This window comes from Artibeus jamaicensis, unplaced genomic scaffold (genome assembly GCF_021234435.1).
Source record: "Artibeus jamaicensis isolate MK-2021 breed Jamaican fruit bat unplaced genomic scaffold, CSHL_Jam_final contig_777, whole genome shotgun sequence".
NCBI lineage: Eukaryota > Metazoa > Chordata > Mammalia > Chiroptera > Phyllostomidae > Artibeus > Artibeus jamaicensis.
In genome coordinates, this window is record NW_026521966.1 from 310,477 (window position 1) to 330,479 (window position 20,003).

The 20,003-nt window shown below is 46.6% G+C and overlaps 1 protein-coding gene across 11 annotated transcripts in view; it reads left to right on the top strand.

The window, feature by feature from the left end:
- The window catches only part of MINK1 (misshapen like kinase 1), a 68,799-nt gene that overhangs the window by 37,273 nt on the left and 11,523 nt on the right, over positions 1-20,003 (top strand). For all 11 annotated transcript variants that reach the window (XM_053672608.1, XM_053672610.1, XM_053672607.1 and 8 more), the window contains exons 2-12: positions 12,089-12,154; positions 13,784-13,840; positions 13,912-14,037; positions 16,031-16,141; positions 16,589-16,679; positions 17,103-17,233; positions 17,561-17,615; positions 17,758-17,836; positions 18,079-18,254; positions 18,740-18,809; positions 19,177-19,387. In XM_053672608.1, the coding sequence (XP_053528583.1) occupies positions 12,089-12,154; positions 13,784-13,840; positions 13,912-14,037; positions 16,031-16,141; positions 16,589-16,679; positions 17,103-17,233; positions 17,561-17,615; positions 17,758-17,836; positions 18,079-18,254; positions 18,740-18,809; positions 19,177-19,387 (1,173 nt within the window). The remainder of the gene's footprint in view (positions 1-12,088; positions 12,155-13,783; positions 13,841-13,911; positions 14,038-16,030; positions 16,142-16,588; positions 16,680-17,102; positions 17,234-17,560; positions 17,616-17,757; positions 17,837-18,078; positions 18,255-18,739; positions 18,810-19,176; positions 19,388-20,003) is intronic.

The following is a 20,003-nucleotide window of genomic DNA, read 5'->3' on the forward strand; positions in this document are numbered from 1 at the left end:
TCAAGTACACACAAACATTTTCTAGGCTGGACCACATATTAGGATACAAAACAAGTCTCAGTAAATTTAAGAAGATTGAAATCATATTAAGCATCTCCTCTGACCATAATGATATGAAACTAGAGCTCAATTATAAGAAAAAAAACCTGAAAAATACAGACTTGGGAGCTAAATTGCATGTTACCCAACAATGAATGGGTTAATAATTAGATTAGGGGAGAAATCACAAAATACCATGAAACAGCCCTGGCCAGGTAGCTTGGTTGGTTAGAGCATCATCCCAGTATGCCAAGGTGGTGGATTTGGTCCTTGGTCAGGGCACATACAAGAATCAACCAATGAGTGCATAAATAAGTGGAACAACAAATCAGTGTTTCTCTCTCTCTCTCTCTCTTTCTCCCTTTTCCTGCCTTTCTCTCCATCTTCTTCCATTCCTCTCTCCCTGGCCTCCTAAAAAAAAAAGATACCTTGAAACAAATGAAAATGAGAACACAACTCAAAATCTATGGGACACAGTAAAAATAGTCCTAAGAGAAATTCATAGCATTACAGGCCTACCTCAAGAAACAATATCTCAAATAAAAAATCTAACTTTACACTTAAAGTTAGAAAAAGAATAACAAAGAAAGCCTAAAGTGAGTAGAAGACAGGAAATAATAAGGATGAGAACAGAAATAAATGAAATAGAGTTTAAAAAATACAAAAGAGCAGTGAAACCAAGAGCTGGTTCTTTGAAAAGGTAAACAAGATTGACAAACCTTTAACCAGACTCATAAAGAAAAAAGAGAGGCTCTAAATGAATAAAACCAAATGAAAGAGAAGTTACAACTGACTTCACAGAAATACAAGGGATTGTAAGAAAATATTACGAGCAACTATATGCCAACAGATTGGACAATCTGGATGAAATGGATAAATTCTTAGAAACATGTAATCTTCCAAAAATGAATCAGGAAGAATCAGAAAATCTGAATAAACAGGTTATAAAATTAATGAAATTGAAGCAGTAACCAAAAAACTTCCAATGAACAAAAGTCCTGGACTGGATGGCTTCACAGGTGAATTTTACAAGTGAAAGTTCAAAGAAGTATACTAAAACTTATCCTTCTCAAACTATTGCAAAAGATTCAAGATGAGGGAAAACTCCCAAGCTCATTTTATGAGACCAGCATTGTCCTAATTTTAAAACCAGAGAAGGACACTACAAAGAAAGAAAATTACAGGCTAATGTTCCTGATGAACATAAATACTAAAATCCTCATCAAAATATTAACAAACAGGATCCAGCAATACATTAAAAAGATCATACACCATGACCAAGTGGGCTTTATTCCAGCAATGCAAAGTTGATACAATATCCTCAAATCAATAAACGTGATATACCGCATAAACAAAATGAAGGGTAAAAACCACATGATTATATTAATGGATGCAGAAAAAGTGTTTGATAAAGTCCAGCACATATTTATGATAAAAATCCAGCCAAGTTGGAATAGAGGGAACATACCTCAACATAATAAAGGACATGTATGGCAAACCCACAGCCAACATCATACTCAATGGGGAAAAACTAAATGTGTTTCCCTTAAGGTCATGGAAAGACAGGGATGTCTGCTTTCACCACTCTTATTCAACATAGTACTACAAGTCCTAGCCACAGCAATCAGACAAGAAGAAGAAATAGATGAGTTGCATTTTATGCACCAGTAATGAATTATCAGAAGTGGAAGCTGAGAAAACAAGTCCACTTACAATTACATTTTTAAAAACCTTGGAATAAATTTAACCAAGGATGTACTTGGGAAATTATAAGACACTGAAGAAAGAAGAAGATACAAATAAGTAGAACCATATGCCATGTTCATGAAGAGGAAGAATTAACATCATTAAAATGTCCATACTATCTGCTCTGGCTGGTGTGGCTCAGTGAATTGAGTGCTGGCCTGCAAATGGAAGGGTTGCTGGTCCAATTCCCAGTTAGGGCACATGTCTGTGTTGTGGGCCAGGTCCCCAGTTGGGGGCACATGAAATGCAAACACACATTGATGTTTCTCTCCCTCTCTTTCTCCCTCCTTTCTGCTCTCTCTGAAAGTGAACAAATAAAATCTTTTGAAAATAATAAAATGCCCATATTATCCAAAGGAATCTATAGACTTACTGCAATTCCTATCAAGATACCTATTTCACAGAACTAGAAGAAATACTCCAAAATTTTATATGGTACTGCAGAAGACCCTGAATACCCACAGCAGTCTTGAGAAAGAACAAAAAAGTTGGTGGAATCATGCTACCTGGTATCAAACTATACTACAAGTTCATAGTAATCAAAACAGCATGGTACTGGCATAAAAACAGACATGTAGATATCAGTGGAACAGAATAGAGAGCTTAGAAATAAATCCACATCTTTATGTCCATTAATATTTGACAAAGGAGGAAGAACAAACATTGGGGTAAAGATGGCCTAGTCAATAAATGGTGTTGGGAAAATTGGACAGATACATGCAAAGAAATGAAATTATAGCCAAAAATTATAGGCAAAAGCATATGCAGTAAAATCTGGGACATTTCTCATTGCAATATTTTTTCTGCTATATCTCTCTGGCAAGGGAAAAAAATAAACAAATGGGACTACATCGAACTAAAAGGTTTTTGCACAGGAAAGGAAACCATCAACAAAATGAAAAGACAACCCAGATGTATCATTGGCAAATACGTATTTGCCAATGATACGTCTGATAAGAGGTTCATATTCAAAGTTTATAAAGAATTTATACAACTCTACACACACAAAAAACAAAGGATCCAACTAAAAAAATGGGCAAACAGCCTGAATAGACACTTCTCCAAAGAGGACATACAGATAGTATATATATATATAAAGATGCTGAGTGCCACTAATCATCAGAGAAATGGAAATTAAAACCACAATGAGTTATCTATCATCTCACACTTGTCAGAATGGCTATCATCAGTATATCAACAAACAATAAGTGTTGGCGAGGATGTGGAGAAAAGGGAACACTCATGCACTCTTCCTGTGAATGCAGACTAGTTCACCCACGGTGGGAAGTAATATGGAGTTTCCTCAAAAAATTAAAAGTGGAACCTCCTTATGACCCAGGAATTCCACTTCTGGGAATATACCCGAAGAAACCCAAAACACTGATTTGAAAGAATATATGCGTCCCTGTGTTCATGGCAGCATTATTTACAATAGTCAAAATTTGGAAGCAGTCCAAGTGCCTATCAGAAGATGAGTAGATAAAAAAAAGCTGTGGCCCTGGTGGGGTAACTCTGTTGGTTAGAGCGTCAAACCCATTGCAGTTTCAATCCCTGGTCAGGGCACGTGCTGGGGTTGCAGGTTCAGTCTCCAGTTAGGGCATGTAAGAGTGTCAGCTGATTGATGTTTCTCTTGCATCGATGTCTCTCTCAAATCAGTGAGCATATTCTCCAGTGAGGATTTTTTTTTAAAGGCTGAGATATGTTTACACTATAGAATAACATTTTACTGTAAAAATACCAGGCACACACAAGGAAATCTTACCTTTTAAAAGCGACAGCATGGATCACCGGGAGAGTATTCTGCTAAGTGTAATAAGCCAGTCAAAGAAAGACAAGTACCACATGATTTCACTTATATGTGGAATCTAATGAACAAAAAAAAACCAAAATAGAAGCAGAGTCATAGATACAGAGAACAGTGACAGCTGTTAGAGGGGAGAGGGATTGTGGTGCTGGGTGAAAAAGCTGAAGGGATTAAACAAACAAAAAACTCACAGACACAGACAGCAGTTTGGTGATTGCCAGAAGAAAAGGGGGTCTGAGGGAAGGTAGAGGATGGTAAAGGAGGATAAATGGTGATGGAAGAAGACTTGACTTGGGGTGGTGAATATACAAGATAATTTACAGGTGATGTGTTATAAAATTGTACATGTGGAACCTATGTAGTTTTATTAACCAGTGTCACTCAGTAATGTCAAAAATTTTTTTAATTATAAAGTATTTCGAAGTAATTTTTGTGTGTTTATAAATGTGCCATCACCACTAATATCAGCACATTTTCATCAACCCCAAGTAAAACCCAGTATCCATGAGCAGTAACTACCTATTCCCACCTCCGTTTAGTCCCAGAAGCCACTAATCTATTTTCTGTCTCTGTGGATTTGCCTATTATGGGCATTATGCATAGTGGAGTCATACAATATGGGGCTTTTTTTTTTGACTGGCTTCAATTTAATATTATGTTTTCAAGGTTCATTTATGTTGTAGTGTGTATCATTACTTCATGCTTTTTTATTGCCAAATATTCCATTGTATGAATATATCACATTTATTCATTCATCATCTAGGTTGTCTCTGTTTCATTAATGCCACTGTGGACACCTCATGTCTGTAGTTTCCTGTGGACATACACTGTTTTCAGTTCTCTTGGGTACCTACTTAGGACCAAAATTGCTGGGTCATATGTAACCCTTACATTTTGAAGACTGCCAAGCTGTCCTCCAAAGTGGCTTTATCACTTTATATTCCCACCAACAATGTGTGATGGTTCCAGGTTCTTTACATCCTTACCAATGCTTGTTATTGTCCATCCTTTTTTTAAAAAAATATTTTATTTATTTATTTATTTTTAGAGAGAGGGGAAGGGAAGGAGAAAGAGTGGGAGAGAAACATCAATGTGTGGTTGCCTCTCACATGTTCCCTTTTTGGGACTTGGCTTGCAACCCAGGCATGTGCCCTGGCTGGGAATCGAACCAGCGACCCTTTGCTTCACAGGCCCGTGCTTAATCCACTGAGCTACACCATCCACGACCATCCTTTTGATAAGAACTATTTTAGTGGGTATAAAGTAGTGTGTTGTGGTTTTGTTTTGCATTTCTCTAGTAACTAATGATGTTTGTTGGATATCTTTTCATGTGCTTATTGGCCACTGTATATTTTCTTTGAAGAAATGCCTATTCAGATTCTCTGCCCATTTTTTAATTGGGTGATCATCTTTTTATCGTTGTTATTTTTTATTATTGAAGAATCTTTTTCCTGTCCAAATATGAGTCTTTTATCAGACGTAAGTCCCTTATCTAGATACATGTCCTTTATCTAATATACAATTTGCAAATGTTTTCTCTCATTCTGTTGGTTGTTTTTTTATTTTCTTGATGGTGTTCTTTATAAAAGAACCAATTCTGAGAAGATGAATTGAGTCCAGTTCATCTTCTTTTTTCTTTTGTTGCTTCTGTTTTTGGTGTCATGTATAAGAAACCATTACCCAGTCCAAGGCTATGAAGATTTATTCTTGTGTTTTCTTTAAGACTTATAGTTTAAGCTCTTACATTTTCAGGTCTGTGATCCATTTTGAGTTATTTTTTTGTATATGATATGAGATAGGGGTCCAAGTTCATTCTTTTGCATGTGGATATTCAGTTTTCCCAGCACCATTTGTTGAAAAGATGATTGGATGGTCTTAGTAGCACTTTTGTCAAAAATTAATTGACCACAACCCTGGCTGGTATGGCTTAGTGGATTGAGCCACCAGCTTGTGAACCAGGGGGTCGCCGGTTTGATTCCCGGTTGGGGCATATACCTGGGTTGCAGGCCAGGTCCCTGGTTGGGGCCGTGTGGCAGCCACACATTGATGTTTCTCTCCTGCTCTTTCTCTCTCCTTTTCTCTAAAAATAAATAAATAAAATCTTTTAAAAAGTTAATTGACCACAAATTTAGTCGTTTATTTTTGAATTATCAATTCTGGTCCATTCATCTGATATGTCATCATTATTGCCAGTCTTGATTACTATAACTCTAGTAAGTTTTGAAATTGGGAAGTGTGAGTCTTTTGTTGTTCTTTTTCAAGATTAATTGTCTCTTCTGGATCCCTTGCATTTCTCTATGATTTTTAAGATAGGCTTGTCAATTTCTACAAAAAAGCCAGCTGAGATTTTGATAAAAGTGCATTGAATATGTAGATCTTAACAAAATTAAGTGTTCTGATCCATATACATGGGATATTGCTGTGTTTACTTAGGTCTTTACTTTGTTTCAATGATGTTTTTCAGTTTCCAATCTAATACTTTTTTTGGTTAAATTTATTCTTTTTGATGTGTTTGTAAATGGAATTGTTTTCTTAATTTCATTTTTGGATTTTTCACTGTAGTACATTGAAATGCACTTGTATCCTGTAACCTGCTGAACTCTTTGATTAGAATAGGTTTTTAGTGGATTTCTTAGAATTTTCTACATATAAGATTATGTCATCTGCATGTAGAGATAGTTTTACTTCTTCCTTTTCAATCCAGATGCCTTTTTTTCTTGCCTAATTTCTCTGTATAATATTGAATAGAAGTGTCAAGAGTTAACAACGTTGTCTTGTTCTTGGTTTATTTTTTAAAACTATATCCATTTGGTCCTATTCTTGAGAAACTCAAACTCACAGTGGAGATGAAATTAATATGTGAAATTGAGGTCGAATTTCATGGGAGGGGTAGCTTGTAGTGGGCTAGAGTAGCTACGGAAGACATCCTAGAAAGAAAAAAATCCTTGTGATTTGGGTTGGTTGACAGGAGAGAGGTCATTTTTAGGCATGCTTGCATCCTTGAACATAGAGAAAATGGGGGTGAGGCTAGAGGTGCTGTAGAGAGTAGAATGGTCGATCCTCCACAGTGATGCTGATCCTCCTACTGCTTAGTCCGCCTGACTTCACTCAGATCTCTGGATATTCCTGTACCCTCTTCCACTCACCTGTTAGTATTAACTCCCTAGAGTAGTGTTTCTCAAATGGGTCCAGAGCCTTCTTCATTAGAATCACCCAGGGGATATGTTAAATACACAGATTCCTGCTCCTCACCCCAAACTGTAGTGATAAATTAGAATCTCTGGAGGTGAGTTCTGAGAGTCTGATTCCCAGATGATTTTTACATACCATGAAGTTTGAGAAACACTATCCTAAAGAACCCTGTGTAGCATGTTCCCAAGTTTTTCTGCCTCATTCAGGCCCCCAACTCTACTTAGCAGATGATTTTCCCTCTGACATAATTATTAAAGTCAGAGTCAGTAGAAATTTATGGAGTTCCCTCATCTTCCTTCCTCCTTACCTCAACAGAGCAATATCTCTTCTCTCTTTTCCTGTCCTCCGCTCTGTCTCCTCTCCTTAGTTATTCATACCCTTGTCCTTATCCCTTCCCGCCTCCCAGCTGCAGGCTGGACAAGAAGCCGGCTGCTGAGAGCAAGGAGTTTGAGCACCAAGAGGAGCTGGCGAAGGCCTACAGCCGCATCATTTCAGAGCTGTGTCCACCTGCAGGGGGCCAGCTAGGGCTGTTTCGTGGCTTCCCAGGAGCAGGGCATTTCCTGTGCAGGCACCTCTTCTAGATCATCATCAAAGAGAGTGACCAGGTGCAGACAGTGCTCTTTGAAGGGCCCACATTTGAGGCAGGATCAGTACATAAATCATATTTAAACTGTTATGCATTTCTGGGCATTCTAAATCACTGGGTGTGTGTATACAAGAAATAGACACTGTCGTATTTTATCACTATGTAAACCAGTGGGAGATACAGCTTACATGCTGTGGAATGTGCATGTACATGCATACACACACGTATCGTTAAAAAATCAATTCACCAAGCATCATCAGTCTCCTCTCTTTTCTGGCTTCTTCCCTTCCACGAGTATGAGAGATCTTCCCTATGTTATAAACCCTTTTGTCTGGCCCTTCTTCCTCCTCTAGCCACCAGCTGATTTCCCCCTTTCCTCTCCAGGTTAGCCTTCTCCAGCGAGGGTGCTGCACACATAGCCATCACTTCCTCATTACCCTGTCTCTTCCTTCTGCTCTCAAAATTGCAGTTCCCACAGAGGTTCCTAGTGGTTTCCTGGGCTTTCAGGCCAGTGCTGTTTTTCTGTCCTCTTGGATTGGCTCCTCCTCTTGTGGCTGTTCTGCTGTTCAGTGTGCAGCATGTGGCTGTTCCTCAGAGGCTGGCCTTGGCTCTTTTATTTTTCTTAGAGAGAAGGAAGGATGGGAGAAAGAGAGAGAAACATCAGTGTGTGAGAGAAACACCAGCCAGTTGCCTCTCACATGCCCCCAACTGGGTACCAGGCCCCAGCCCGGGGAATGTGCCCTGACTGGGAATCAAATTTGCTACCTTTCACTTTGTGGGACGACACCCAACCAACTGAGCTACACCAACCAGGGCTGATAGACATTTACTTCTACGTGTCTCTTAATATCTCAAATTCAAGATCCAAACCCAAATTGCTGTCACTTAGCATGTCATGGCCTTCCCCACTCTTAAATCCCTGTCACCAACTGAAACCTTAGCCTCCAAAGCCCAGCCGAGACACCAGTTCCTCTGGGGAGTCTGCCTGAGATTTCCAACCTGAATTTAGTTCTGGCCTCTGAAATCATGAAGCAGATTTTTTTTACCCAGTTTAACTCCCTTAGTTTGTGTGAGGAAGGTGAGGTCCCAGATTAAATACCTGCTTAGGGACACACAGCTAATGCTAAGTTCACCCTAGAAAGTCAGTCTCCGGTCCTCTTTCCACTACATCAAGTCATTTCTAATGCCTTGAGTGCTTTTGTTGCTCCTGTGGCATGTAACAGCGCACCGCCGTGTGTACAGACAGGGCACCAGCAAAGGTAGGAGGTCCGCGAAGGACCTTCCATGTTTCTCACATAACAAACACTGAGCTCCTCGTTGTGCCTGATTGAGGAATCATCACTCAGTTAGTGCTCAATAAATATTTAGTGGATGAATGAAAGAAGAGAAAGTTGCCTCAGAGATTTTCCCTGATTAGGGCCTAGCCCAGTGCAGGGTAGATGCAGACACTCAGAAAATATTTATTGGTAGGCTGGTGACCGGCGCCTTTACTGATCAGGTTCAGGAGTTTGGACTTTTAAGCAGCGGGGAGCCACACTGGCTCCAGGCAGAAGAGTGAAACTGGGAGAGCACCATGTGAGGAGGGTGAAATCTGGCAGCGGCAGCAGAAGGCAGAGTGGTGAGGCAGGAGCTCCAGGACGGAGAAGAGAAGGGATTGGCCTGGGTGGCAGCTTTGGGAATTGAGGAGAAGGGACAAACAGGGACATTTGAAGGGAGAAAGGGTAGGGCGACTGTGATTTGGAGAAGGAAGGAGCGGGTGTGTAGAGGAATGGCACAGAGGTGGGGCTTTTGGTGCAGAAACTGGGGTTGCTCTTGAGAAGGGTGAGGGGGACCGATTGCCCCTGTAGAGGGTGTTCTGTGGAGGATGGTAGGTCCGTGACTGCTCAGTCACATTCATGGTCTCAGCCTAATTCTCAGAATAACCCTTTTAAGCTAGTGTGGTTATCCTTGCTTGTGGGTCAGAAAACTGGCTTGAAACTCTCAAATCAGTATCTGAACCCAGTCCTTTCATTCCTCAGTGCCTCCCAAACATACAGGGAGGAGACAGAGTTGGAGCTAAGATTATAAAATTAAATCTTTTTGTGCTGATTTGAAGTAATGATGGTATATCACTGTGACTCTTAACAGGCCCATCGGATTTTAGGTTAAGAGCATCTAGAAGGTCATGACCATGTTCTTTTTTCTTGTCTCCATCCACCTAGAAAGAACTAAATCAGACACAGAAAAGGACTTGCCAGCAGTCAGAGTTAAGAGTCCCCCAAATGGACAAGCCCTTCCTACGAGAGATTTTTAGGGAACTGGGTTCCCTTTCTCTAAGTCTAGATTAGCAGAAAGTCAGAAGACTTTCTTCCAGGTGCCTTGCATCTCTCAGGTTCAGACACACCTTTCATTGGCCCCGCACTGCAGTGACAATATCTCCTTTCCCATGGGGCTTGTTGTTTTCTTCGACCCGTTCAAAGTTGTTTGTTTGTTTGTTTGTTTGTTTGTTTGTTTGTTTGTTTTTAAAGTAACTTCAGCTGGAGCTAAATAATTGAACATAGAATCACAAAATTCTTGGTCTGGTCTGCCCAGACCCCTTCAGACCACATAGAAGGAGTCCTCTTCTACTTCCAGGTCGTCCCTGGGGCAGGTTTGGGATGTTCCTTCAGGCCACTCTGGGCTGGGCTCTGCGTTAGGTGGGTGCTGGACGCTGGGAAACAAGGAGGCCCTCCCTTTCTTTTGGGAATTTACAGACAAGTAAGAACACAATTGCAGTGCATGGCAGTATGTGCTCTGTTAGGGGAAGTACATTTCTAATCCTCCAGTTCCCATCTCTGAGAAAATGGACAGAGACACTGTACAGTGAGGATGTTCTAAGAAGGGCCTCAGGCTGGTCTCTCCCTGGTCTCCAGCTTGCCCAAGTTATGTTCCATGTTCTTGCTTCATGTTCCTGGATGCAGGGTGAAGGATTCTTTTTTAAATCAGTAATTTAAAAAAAAATTTATTTAGTTATCTTTAGAGGGGAAGGAGAGAGGGAGAGAAACATCAATGTACGGTTGCCTTTTTTTGGGTGTCCCCTGCTGGGAATTGGCCTTCAGGGAACTGGCCTGCAACCCAGGCATGTGCCCTGACTGGGAATCGAACCGCGATCCTCTGGTTCGCAGGCCTGTGCTCAATCCACTGAGCTACACCAGCCAGGGCTGGATTCTTTTTAAAAATATATATATTTTATTTATTTATTTTTAGAGGGGAAGAAAAGGAGAGGGATGGAGAGAAATATCGATGTATGGTTGCTTCTCATGCGTCCCCTGCTGGGAACTGGCCTGCAATCCAGGCATGTGCCCTGACTGGGAATCGAACTGTGATCCTTTGGTTCACAGGCCCGCGCTCAATCCACTGAGCTACACCAGCCAGGACAGATTCTTTTGATTTGTTTGAGTTTGTTTTGTTTTTTGTTTTTTAAAGATTTTATTACTTCTAGAGAGAAGGGAAGGAGGGAGAAAGGGGGATAGAAAGCAAAGTGCCAGAGATACATGTATCAGTTGCCTCTCACACGCCCGCATCCCAGGCATGTGCCCCGACCAGGTGTTGAACTGGCAACCTTTTGGTTTGCAGGCTGGTACTCAGTTCACAGAGCCACACCATTCAGGGCTTGTTTTGTTGTTTTTTTTTTAGAAATCCTGTATTGGTTTCCAAAGTCAGGGAGAAAGGAGTTTTAGATTGTGTATTTTTAGGGTTATGAGCACAGAGGCCCATGCACTGCCTGGAGAGTTTGTTTAAGTGGCAGCCTCGCTTTTGCCTGCCCTCTCACCCTGCAGGTGGCGGCGGGAGGGTCTGCCCAGCCTGCAGGAGCGCAGAAGCCAGGCTGGCTCTCAGCTTGCAGCCCCACTTTCCAGCCATCCTCTAGCTCAGAAAAGAAGTCCTGCCAGGAGGCTGTGGGTGGCTCCAGGCAGCTGTGCTGCTCAGCCAGGCTGCCTGCTCTTGGCCCAGCAGGCAGTGAGCCTCTTTAGAGGCTTTGTCTGAGCTCTCCGGGGCCCTCTCCTCCTGGCACCGCCTGGCTCAGGAAAGCGGGAACTGAAAGTTCTTCCTTCTCATCTGCCCCTCCCAGTGGCCCTCTCACTGTCACCTGCCCTCCCTCCTCACCTAAATGTCCTTCCTACCCCCCACAAAGGCCACAGACACTGGCTCTGAAGCCTTCAGTGTTGAGAGGACTGGAAAGGGGAAAATGACAAAAGGGTGGTGGCTCTCCAGTTCCAGCTCCCTGCTGGCTTCCCTTATCCCTGCTTTTAAAAGGTTAATAACTGTAAGTAACTTTTATTGCAGATGTGCTCTGTGCCAGGCACGTCTTAAGCATGTTATGAGCGTTGCCTCATTTAAAGTTGACACCAACCCCAAAGGTGGCCGGCCACTCAGCCACCCTGTTTTGCTGATAGGTTACAGGCTTTCCGAGTTTGTCACTGAGTTTGAAATCAGGAGCACGTCTTTGAAAAGCCAGCTGGGGGTTCTGGCTTCTGTTTTCTCTCATCTCTTTGGGACTTTTCGCATAGAACACAAACTCGGAACCAATCCAGGAAAAGGGTAGAGCTGGCCCTCAGTGTTCCCTCCTGCAGGCCCCTCCTGATAAACTAGTCTTCACTCTCCTCTCCTGACTGAACACCTTTTCCCCTCACCCCCAAGGCTATGTAATGTCTTTCTGAAGTTCTGACACCTTACTCTTTCTCTCCCTCTCCTGTCTCCCCCAGGACCCTGCTGGAATCTTTGAGCTGGTAGAGGTGGTTGGCAATGGAACCTACGGACAGGTGTACAAGGTGAGACTCTAATGGTGTGGAAGCATGACTGTCTTCCACAGGGCCCTCTCAGGAGGGTGGAAGAAGTGTACTCCCGGTCAGGAATTCGGAGGGGTTATGGTAGATTGTAGAGGCTGAGGGCTCTGGGAAAGGGGAGAGAAAGGAGAGGAGAATTGATACACTGAGGGGAGGAAGCAGCTGGAAGTGGGGTGTTTTTGCTGGCTTCTGCCTGCGTTTGTAACTAGTCCCGGTATGGCAGGAGCAGGTCTGGAGTTGAATGGGGTGTGAGAAAGAGACAGGTGGAGGCAGAGGGAATGGCATAGGGGACATATAGGGGGTTCAGGCCCAAGATGACAGAGAAGGCCAGGGCTTGGAGTGGGCAGGATCTAATGAGTGACTTTCTGCAGAGGGGAAGTGGCTTTCGTGAGCCACAGCTGGCCTGCAGCAGGCCTTCTGCTTCTGAGGCTGCCTTTCTCCCACAGAAGTGGTATTTCCTGAGCCACTGATTGTAGCTTTTAGCCTGGCCAGCTCAGCCCTCTCATTGGCCTGATCACTGGTCACACTTGAATGCGGGGAGGTGGCCACAGCAGAGAGATGTCCAAGGTGGATGCTGCCCCAGAGCTGGAGGCCCCCAGAACACACACTGGCTTCTTTGTCTCCAGGCGCGATGCTGGGTCTTTTTACAAAGCTCTGTGTCTCAGGGGCCTGTTTTTTGGGTCACTGGGACCACCTGCCTTTCTTTTACCCTTCTTCCATGTAAGCTTTGGGAAACAGGCACCCCCTCCCCCCATTTCCCATCTCTTGCCTAGTCGTTGCCATGGAAATCATAACTGTATTCTACTGCTTTTCTGGGCTTGGGGTCTTGAATGACTACTAAGCATGAAAATAATCCATGGCCTGGCAGTACCCGTGTTCATTCTCATGAGGGGCTACTTTCCCTTACCTTGTTCTTCCTCAGGAAGCCCGGACTTTCCTGTTCGAGTCCCAGACGGCTCCTGCTAGGAATTTCAGGAGTGGGAGGAGCGGAGACAGCAGGGCCGCACTACGGAAGACGTTCCTTCCCATTAGCCCTGGCAGTGGGTCCATGGACATGTGTCAGTCAGCCCTTCTGTGTTTCCCAGACTTCCCTAAAACCTCAGCTCTATCTTAGTTCTTTCCTGTCAACAACATAAGAAGCCTGGCAGGAGCTGGTGGGCATCCTAGACACAGCCTCCTGTCCAGAGGGGCCTGGTTGAGGAGGCAGCTTGCCTGGCACAGAAGGTGGAGAGAGAGGCTCAGGCCCTCCTGCCCTGGCTCCCTCCAGCTCAGTCTGAGGACGGAGAAGGTACCTCTCCCTGGTCTAACTTTCAAACTATAGGAATTCCAAGCCAGAAAGGCTGGAACAGAACAAAATGTCTGTCACTCATCTGCCCTGAGTGTTTTAGGGGAGCAGACCCTTCATCTTTATCAAGCACAGAGTTTGGAAATTCATTCTTGGTAGTTTTTCTGGAGCCCACAGGTACTCCTGTGACTAAGTCCCTACACTGCGGTGTCTAATCATCATGAGAGACATTTTCTAAAACAAAAAACAGCCAAAGGTGTAGCTTCTTCCAGAATCAAGCCTTCCTTGAGCGTGGACCCAGATCCCTCTATGCCTGTCTCTGTCCACAGGGTCGGCATGTCAAGACTGGGCAGCTGGCTGCCATCAAGGTCATGGATGTCACAGAGGTAGGGAGCGGCTCGGGGCAGAGGGAGGGTTGGAGCATGAGAAGGGAGCTCACGACCTCCCACTTGCCTAGGACGAAGAAGAAGAGATCAAACAGGAGATCAACATGTTGAAAAAGTACTCTCACCACCGCAACATTGCCACCTACTATGGGGCCTTCATCAAGAAGAGCCCCCCTGGAAATGACGACCAGCTCTGGGTGAGAAGTGTCCTCTGGCCTGTTCCTCTGCCTCCTCCCCCTTGCCCTGTCTGTCTCCAAGCTGCTTGTTCAAAACTCTGTGTCAGTGCCCGGAGTCTCCTTTCCAGCCTTCTCTTCACTCCCACAGCTTTTCCTGTGTACGGATTGAGGGACCTCCTGACCCACACAGAGCCTCCAACACTTTGCAGCCTCTCGTTCTCTGGGCATTCTGGTAGCAGGGGTTCTGGGGTTTGCTCCTGCCTTTGCCCTAACCAGTACCTTACCCTGTGTCCAGCAGGCACTTCACAGGTAGCAAGCAATGTAATCCTAGCAAGAGCTGGAAGAGACCACAGGGAGGTTAGTTCGTGAGTTCTCCTGCACTGGCACAGCTCCTAGGAAAGGAACAGACCAAAATATCTGTGGTAGGCGACAGACGGCTTGGACCCCTCCCGGCAGTATACAAGCCCTTCTGGATGACTGTCCTAACCAGACCTCACTGTAGCACTGTTGGCCTCCCTTGAATTCCCACCTGGCTCAGAACATTCCTCATTCCTTCAGCCGCCTTCCCTGGGCACTGGGGCCAGCTGACTCCTCAGCCTCGTCTTCTCTAGTGCTCACTCAGCCAGTCCCAAGGACAGAGCAGCAAGGAACCTGGCCAGGGCTGGGACGAGGCTGGGGAGGGGGTGATGCCAGGGGTTGGAGCTCATTCCACAGCTCCTCCGGCAGCAGTTGCCAAATGAGCGAGTACTTATTGAGCACCTTCTGTGTACCCTGAACAGATAAGCATAAATCATGGTCCCTGCTTTTGATGTACTTAAATCTTTTTGAAGGTACATAGATATACGCATGCGCACACATGAATACATTTCATACACACAAGGAAAACTGAGTGATGTGTCAGGTAGGTTTACCTGCCAACTGTGTAGTCAAGTGAGAGATGCTTGAGGGCTAGCGACCAGGTGCCCACACGCCCCCTTCTGGACCTGTTGGACATTGTCTTCCCATGGTGCTAGGCTCAGAAGTGGGGCATATGTAAATTATTTCTTGCATATGCAAATGATGTGTCGTCCTACCTTTTCTGCGTTGGGTGTGGCTCTTAGAAAAGATACCTTGAAAACGTTTGGACAGATGTGCTGGTCACCAGGGGGACTTCCCTTTTGGCACCTGCCTCCGGGTCTCCAATGTTCTTCCCCAGAGCCGCCTTGGGGAGCTCTCCTCATCTCCCTGCCGGGGCCTTCCCTCTGGGGAGTTTCTCCCAAAGTGCCACCAGGCTCCCTCCTGCAGCTCTCTGGTGGATTCCATGCACTGTTTTTTGTCTCTAGCAGACCAGCAGCGTTGCTGATTCTGGCCCCTTTCTTGCCTCAGAATGAGAGGTTGGCAAACTTTTTCTGCGAAGGGCCAGATAGTAAATACTTGGGGCTTTAGTGGGTCCTACTGTCTGTCACAACTACTCGGCTCAGCCATTGTACCATGAAAACATCCATAGACAATATGTAAATGAATGGGCATTGCTGTATCCCACAAAGCCTTTATTTAGGAAACTCCAATTTACATGTCATATGGTTCTTTATTTTTTGTCAGCCATTTAAAAACGTAAAAACTATGCTTAGCTCATTGGCCATAGTTTGCTGACCGTGCTCCAAAGCAGCAGTTCTTAACCACTTCGGGGTTGTGGGTCCCAAAGAGGATCCGATGAGAGCGTCGGACCCCTCCCCAAGGAAAACGCACATACCCACCTCATCACGTCTGCAGTGTCAGGGACTCCTCGGGTTCCTGCCCTGCACACAGACCGTCCCTAGACCCACCTTCCCTGTCTTTTCCAGCTGTGTTCCCTTCCCCCTTTTCTCCTGGTCTCAGGAAGTTCCCTGGCCTTTGTGAGGGGGTCACAGGGCTCCTCCTTTCCAGCTTATACCAGTTGTGGCCCCAAGGCCTCTGGTTCTCCTCCAGGGGGCTGGCAGGGGAAAGAGGGCTTACCTGACTTCTGCTTTCCCTTTCGGTGCTCCCTGGACCATAGCTGGTAATGGAGTTCTGTGGTGCCGGTTCCGTGACCGACCTGGTAAAGAATACAAAGGGGAACGCCCTGAAGGAGGACTGTATTGCCTACATCTGCAGGGAGATTCTGCGGGTGAGCACCGGGCCCCTCCCCTGCCTCCTGCTCCTGGGCCAGTCCCATTCAAGCTTCTCCCTGGCATGGACTCTCCCTGCACTAAGGAAGAAATAGAACGGTACCCTCTTTAAGGGGCAGATGGCCCAATCTGGTTGGGGACTGGAGACAGAGTCCTAACTTTGGGGACTCTCAAACTATTGGAGGAGATAGATACGTCTGTTTCCAAGTTCCACTACTTCCCCACTTGCAGCCACACCTGCCAGGAACTCCCAGGAGCCACCATGCTGAGGGAGCGCTCCAGAAAAGCTCAGCGTGTGCTTGGGAACACGCTGTGGAGAGGGCCAGCTCCTGTTGCCCAGCCCACCCAGACTGAGGACTTCCCCTCCTTGTTTCAGTCAGTCCGAGTCCTCTTCTTTCCCACCCCCTCCAGTGCCAAGGCTAATTTCCCCTACTGTCCTGCCCCAGGGTCTGGCCCATCTCCATGCCCACAAGGTGATTCACCGAGACATCAAGGGGCAGAACGTGCTGCTGACAGAGAATGCCGAGGTCAAGCTAGGTGCGCTGACTCCTTCCATGCAGACGGGCCCACTCACCTCCAGGACACAGAGAGGCCCCTTTTCCCTCTGGTGGTTCAAGTCCAGCAACCTGTAGGCTGGGAGGCTTGCTTTCTCATCTCCTCCCCAGGGGTGCCCTGCCTTCTGCTGAAAATCACAGTTTCCCCTTCCTACTCACTGTGTCCTGTGCAGGTCCTTCTGGGGAGATGGGATATTTTGATCTGGGATGTTGTCCCGTGGTCCTTTCATCTTGGTTGTCTTCCCAAGGTGCAGGAAGACTAGGTTAGGCCCTTCAGGATGTTGATGGGCTGTAAGAGGTTCGGGGGAGTGTCTGAGTAGAGCAAAGACCTTTGCTGCCTTGCTGGGTCCAGGATGAGGGGAGCATGTGTGACACTGTTATGAGCCCTCCCTCCCTGTCTCCTCAGTGGATTTTGGGGTGAGTGCTCAGTTGGACCGCACTGTGGGCAGGCGAAACACTTTCATTGGGACCCCTTACTGGATGGCACCAGAAGTCATCGCCTGTGATGAGAACCCTGATGCCACCTATGACTACAGGGTACGGAGCAGACAGTGCGAAGCCTGGAGGCAGCCAAGGGCAGGAAGTGAGATGGGCCAATGGGCAGATTGAAAATATTGGGGGCTTAAGCAGTTTGGGGAACAAAGTGAATGTCTAATGATGTGGGCACCGTGAGGGGTCAGCTGTGTGGAGAACGTGTTGTGGGAGGGCAAGGATGGAGCATTGGCTGACTTGGAGGACACGCAGGTTAGCAGAGAGGGGCCTCAGGAGGGGGTGTGGGCCAGGAAGTGGTTCTGAAGGGACCAGGGGTAGCAGTTGAAGATAGTTGTCAGGAACATTCACCTGTGCCTTCTCTCCGCTCCGCAGAGTGACATTTGGTCTCTAGGAATCACAGCCATCGAGATGGCAGAGGGAGCCCCCCGTAAGTGCGGAGTGTGGGAGAGAAGGGAGAGCCCAGTAGGCGGCCACAGGGCAGAGGCAGGCCGTGGGAGGTTGTGGTGAGACGGGCTCCTTTATTCTCCCAGCATGGCAAAGGGACTGACTGGGTCTCTTCTGTGTCCCAGCTCTCTGTGACATGCATCCCATGCGAGCCCTCTTCCTCATCCCTCGGAATCCGCCACCCAGGCTCAAGTCCAAGAAGTGGTAGGTCTAGGAAGGTCTCTGGACAAGGCCACCCCCATGATAGCCCCCTGCTTCAGGCGTGGGTCTGTACTGTAGGAGAGGTGCTGGGCGGGACTGGTACTGCAGCTGGAGCACTAGGGCGCTGATGTTGGGATACAGAGAAGACAGGAGGGATGTCGAGATAGCTTTTTGATGGTCTCCCCTTTTGCTCCTGTGACACCCCCTTCCGAGGGGGCCCTTCTAGTGTGAGCCATTGTTTCCAGGTCTAAGAAGTTCATCGACTTCATTGACACGTGTCTCATCAAGACTTACCTGAGCCGCCCACCAACGGAGCAGCTGCTGAAGTTTCCCTTCATCCGGGACCAGCCCACGGAGCGGCAGGTCCGCATCCAGCTCAAGGACCACATCGACCGGTCTCGGAAAAAGCGAGGCGAGAAAGGTCAGTTGGGGAGGAGGGTGGTGGCAGATCTCAGGACACACTTCAACCTCTGCTGTTCTTTACCAGCCCTGGCTCCTCCTGGCTCCCATTCGGGCTCTGCTCCCAGATCCCAGTTTTACCTACCCAAAGAGAGCTCCTTTCTCAGATGTCCAACTCCAGAGCGCCTTTCTCTTAGCACCAATCCAAATCAGCCTTCCACATGACTGTGGCCCTTTTACATCCTTACATAAGCTTCCCGTTGAGCACATTCATTTGTGAGTGCACGCACATTCAGCCACATCCCGCCCATTATGGGGCCTAATCTCCATGTCTCCAGGCCCGAACCTGAGACCCACCATCATTCCATTGCTCCACAGGGGTGGGCAGGGGCCCAGGCGCGTGGCCATCCAGACAGACCTTATTGGTTATCCCCATCTAAGGTCTCCCTAGCCCAGGGTGGGGTCTGGGGCACTGAGTGAAGAAACAGCAGTGATCTCCCCCTGCAGAGGAGACAGAATATGAATACAGCGGCAGTGAAGAGGAAGATGACAGCCATGGAGAGGAAGGAGAACCAAGGTGGGCTGTTGGCAGATGGAGTTTGGGGGTCACTTTCCATCTGAGGGTATTTCAGTGGTTCTTGGCTTGGGGACTATCAGTCTGGGAATGGTGGGTTAGAGACTCATAACACAATCTCTGAGTGCTGAGAAGAGATGGAATAAAGGGGCAAGTGTTGGAGAGAGGGTGTTCAGGGCTGCAGGGTAGGGTACCACTGAAGGACTGGGCCCAAGATGGGCAGGGGAGAGAGCAGTTTTCCCAGTCACCTGGGAGTGACCAGAGGCACTCTCTGGTCCAGGTAAAACACCCATTCAGGTGGCTTCCCAGGCACGAGAGTGGGAAATGACTGGGTTCTGACCCCAACCTTCATTGTGCCACCCTGACCCAGCTCCATCATGAACGTGCCTGGTGAGTCCACACTACGCCGGGAATTTCTCCGGCTCCAGCAAGAGAATAAGAGTAACTCCGAGGCTTTAAAGCAGCAGCAGCAGCTGCAGCAGCAGCAGCAACGAGATCCTGAGGCACACATCAAACACCTCCTGCACCAGCGGCAGCGCCGCATTGAGGAGCAGAAGGAAGAGCGGCGACGTGTTGAGGAGGTAGGATTTCTGGGGAGGGCCTGGGCCAGGCCTGGTGAGCGACCTGCCCCGATCCCATCCCTGGTTCCATTAGGGCAACAGGGAGAAAAGGGAACAAGCCAAGGTTTCCTAACCCCTTTTGTTCTGTTTGTATAGAAAGAGTGTGTCCTCTGTTAGAAGGCGGGCCCCCAGGTATACTGTCTGCTTGGCAGCCCTGTGTGGAAGGGTGTACTATCCAACGTTCCTTTAGAACAGAGCCATTTCTGAAAAGCCATACTGGTTCCCCATGGACAGGACTGTCCCTGTCCTTGTTTATGTATACCTCTACACCAGGTTTGTCTGGCTCTCTTTACCTTAAAATTGGGGGATTTAGGACTCTGCCTACAGACACTTCAGGCTTCTGGGCATCTTCTGTCAAGCAGTTGTTTGGTCTGAACATAAAGAGTCTTCTGAAGACCCTTCTTTTATCCCTGGCCAGGTGGCTTAGTGGGTTGGAGTGTCATACCCTACATAAAAAGGTTGTGGGTTCAATTCCTGGTCGGGGCGCATATGGGGAGAAACCAGTTGATGTTCCTCTATCTCACTTTCACTCTAAAATGAATAAACATTAAAAAAGAAGAGCCTAGCCCTGGCTGGT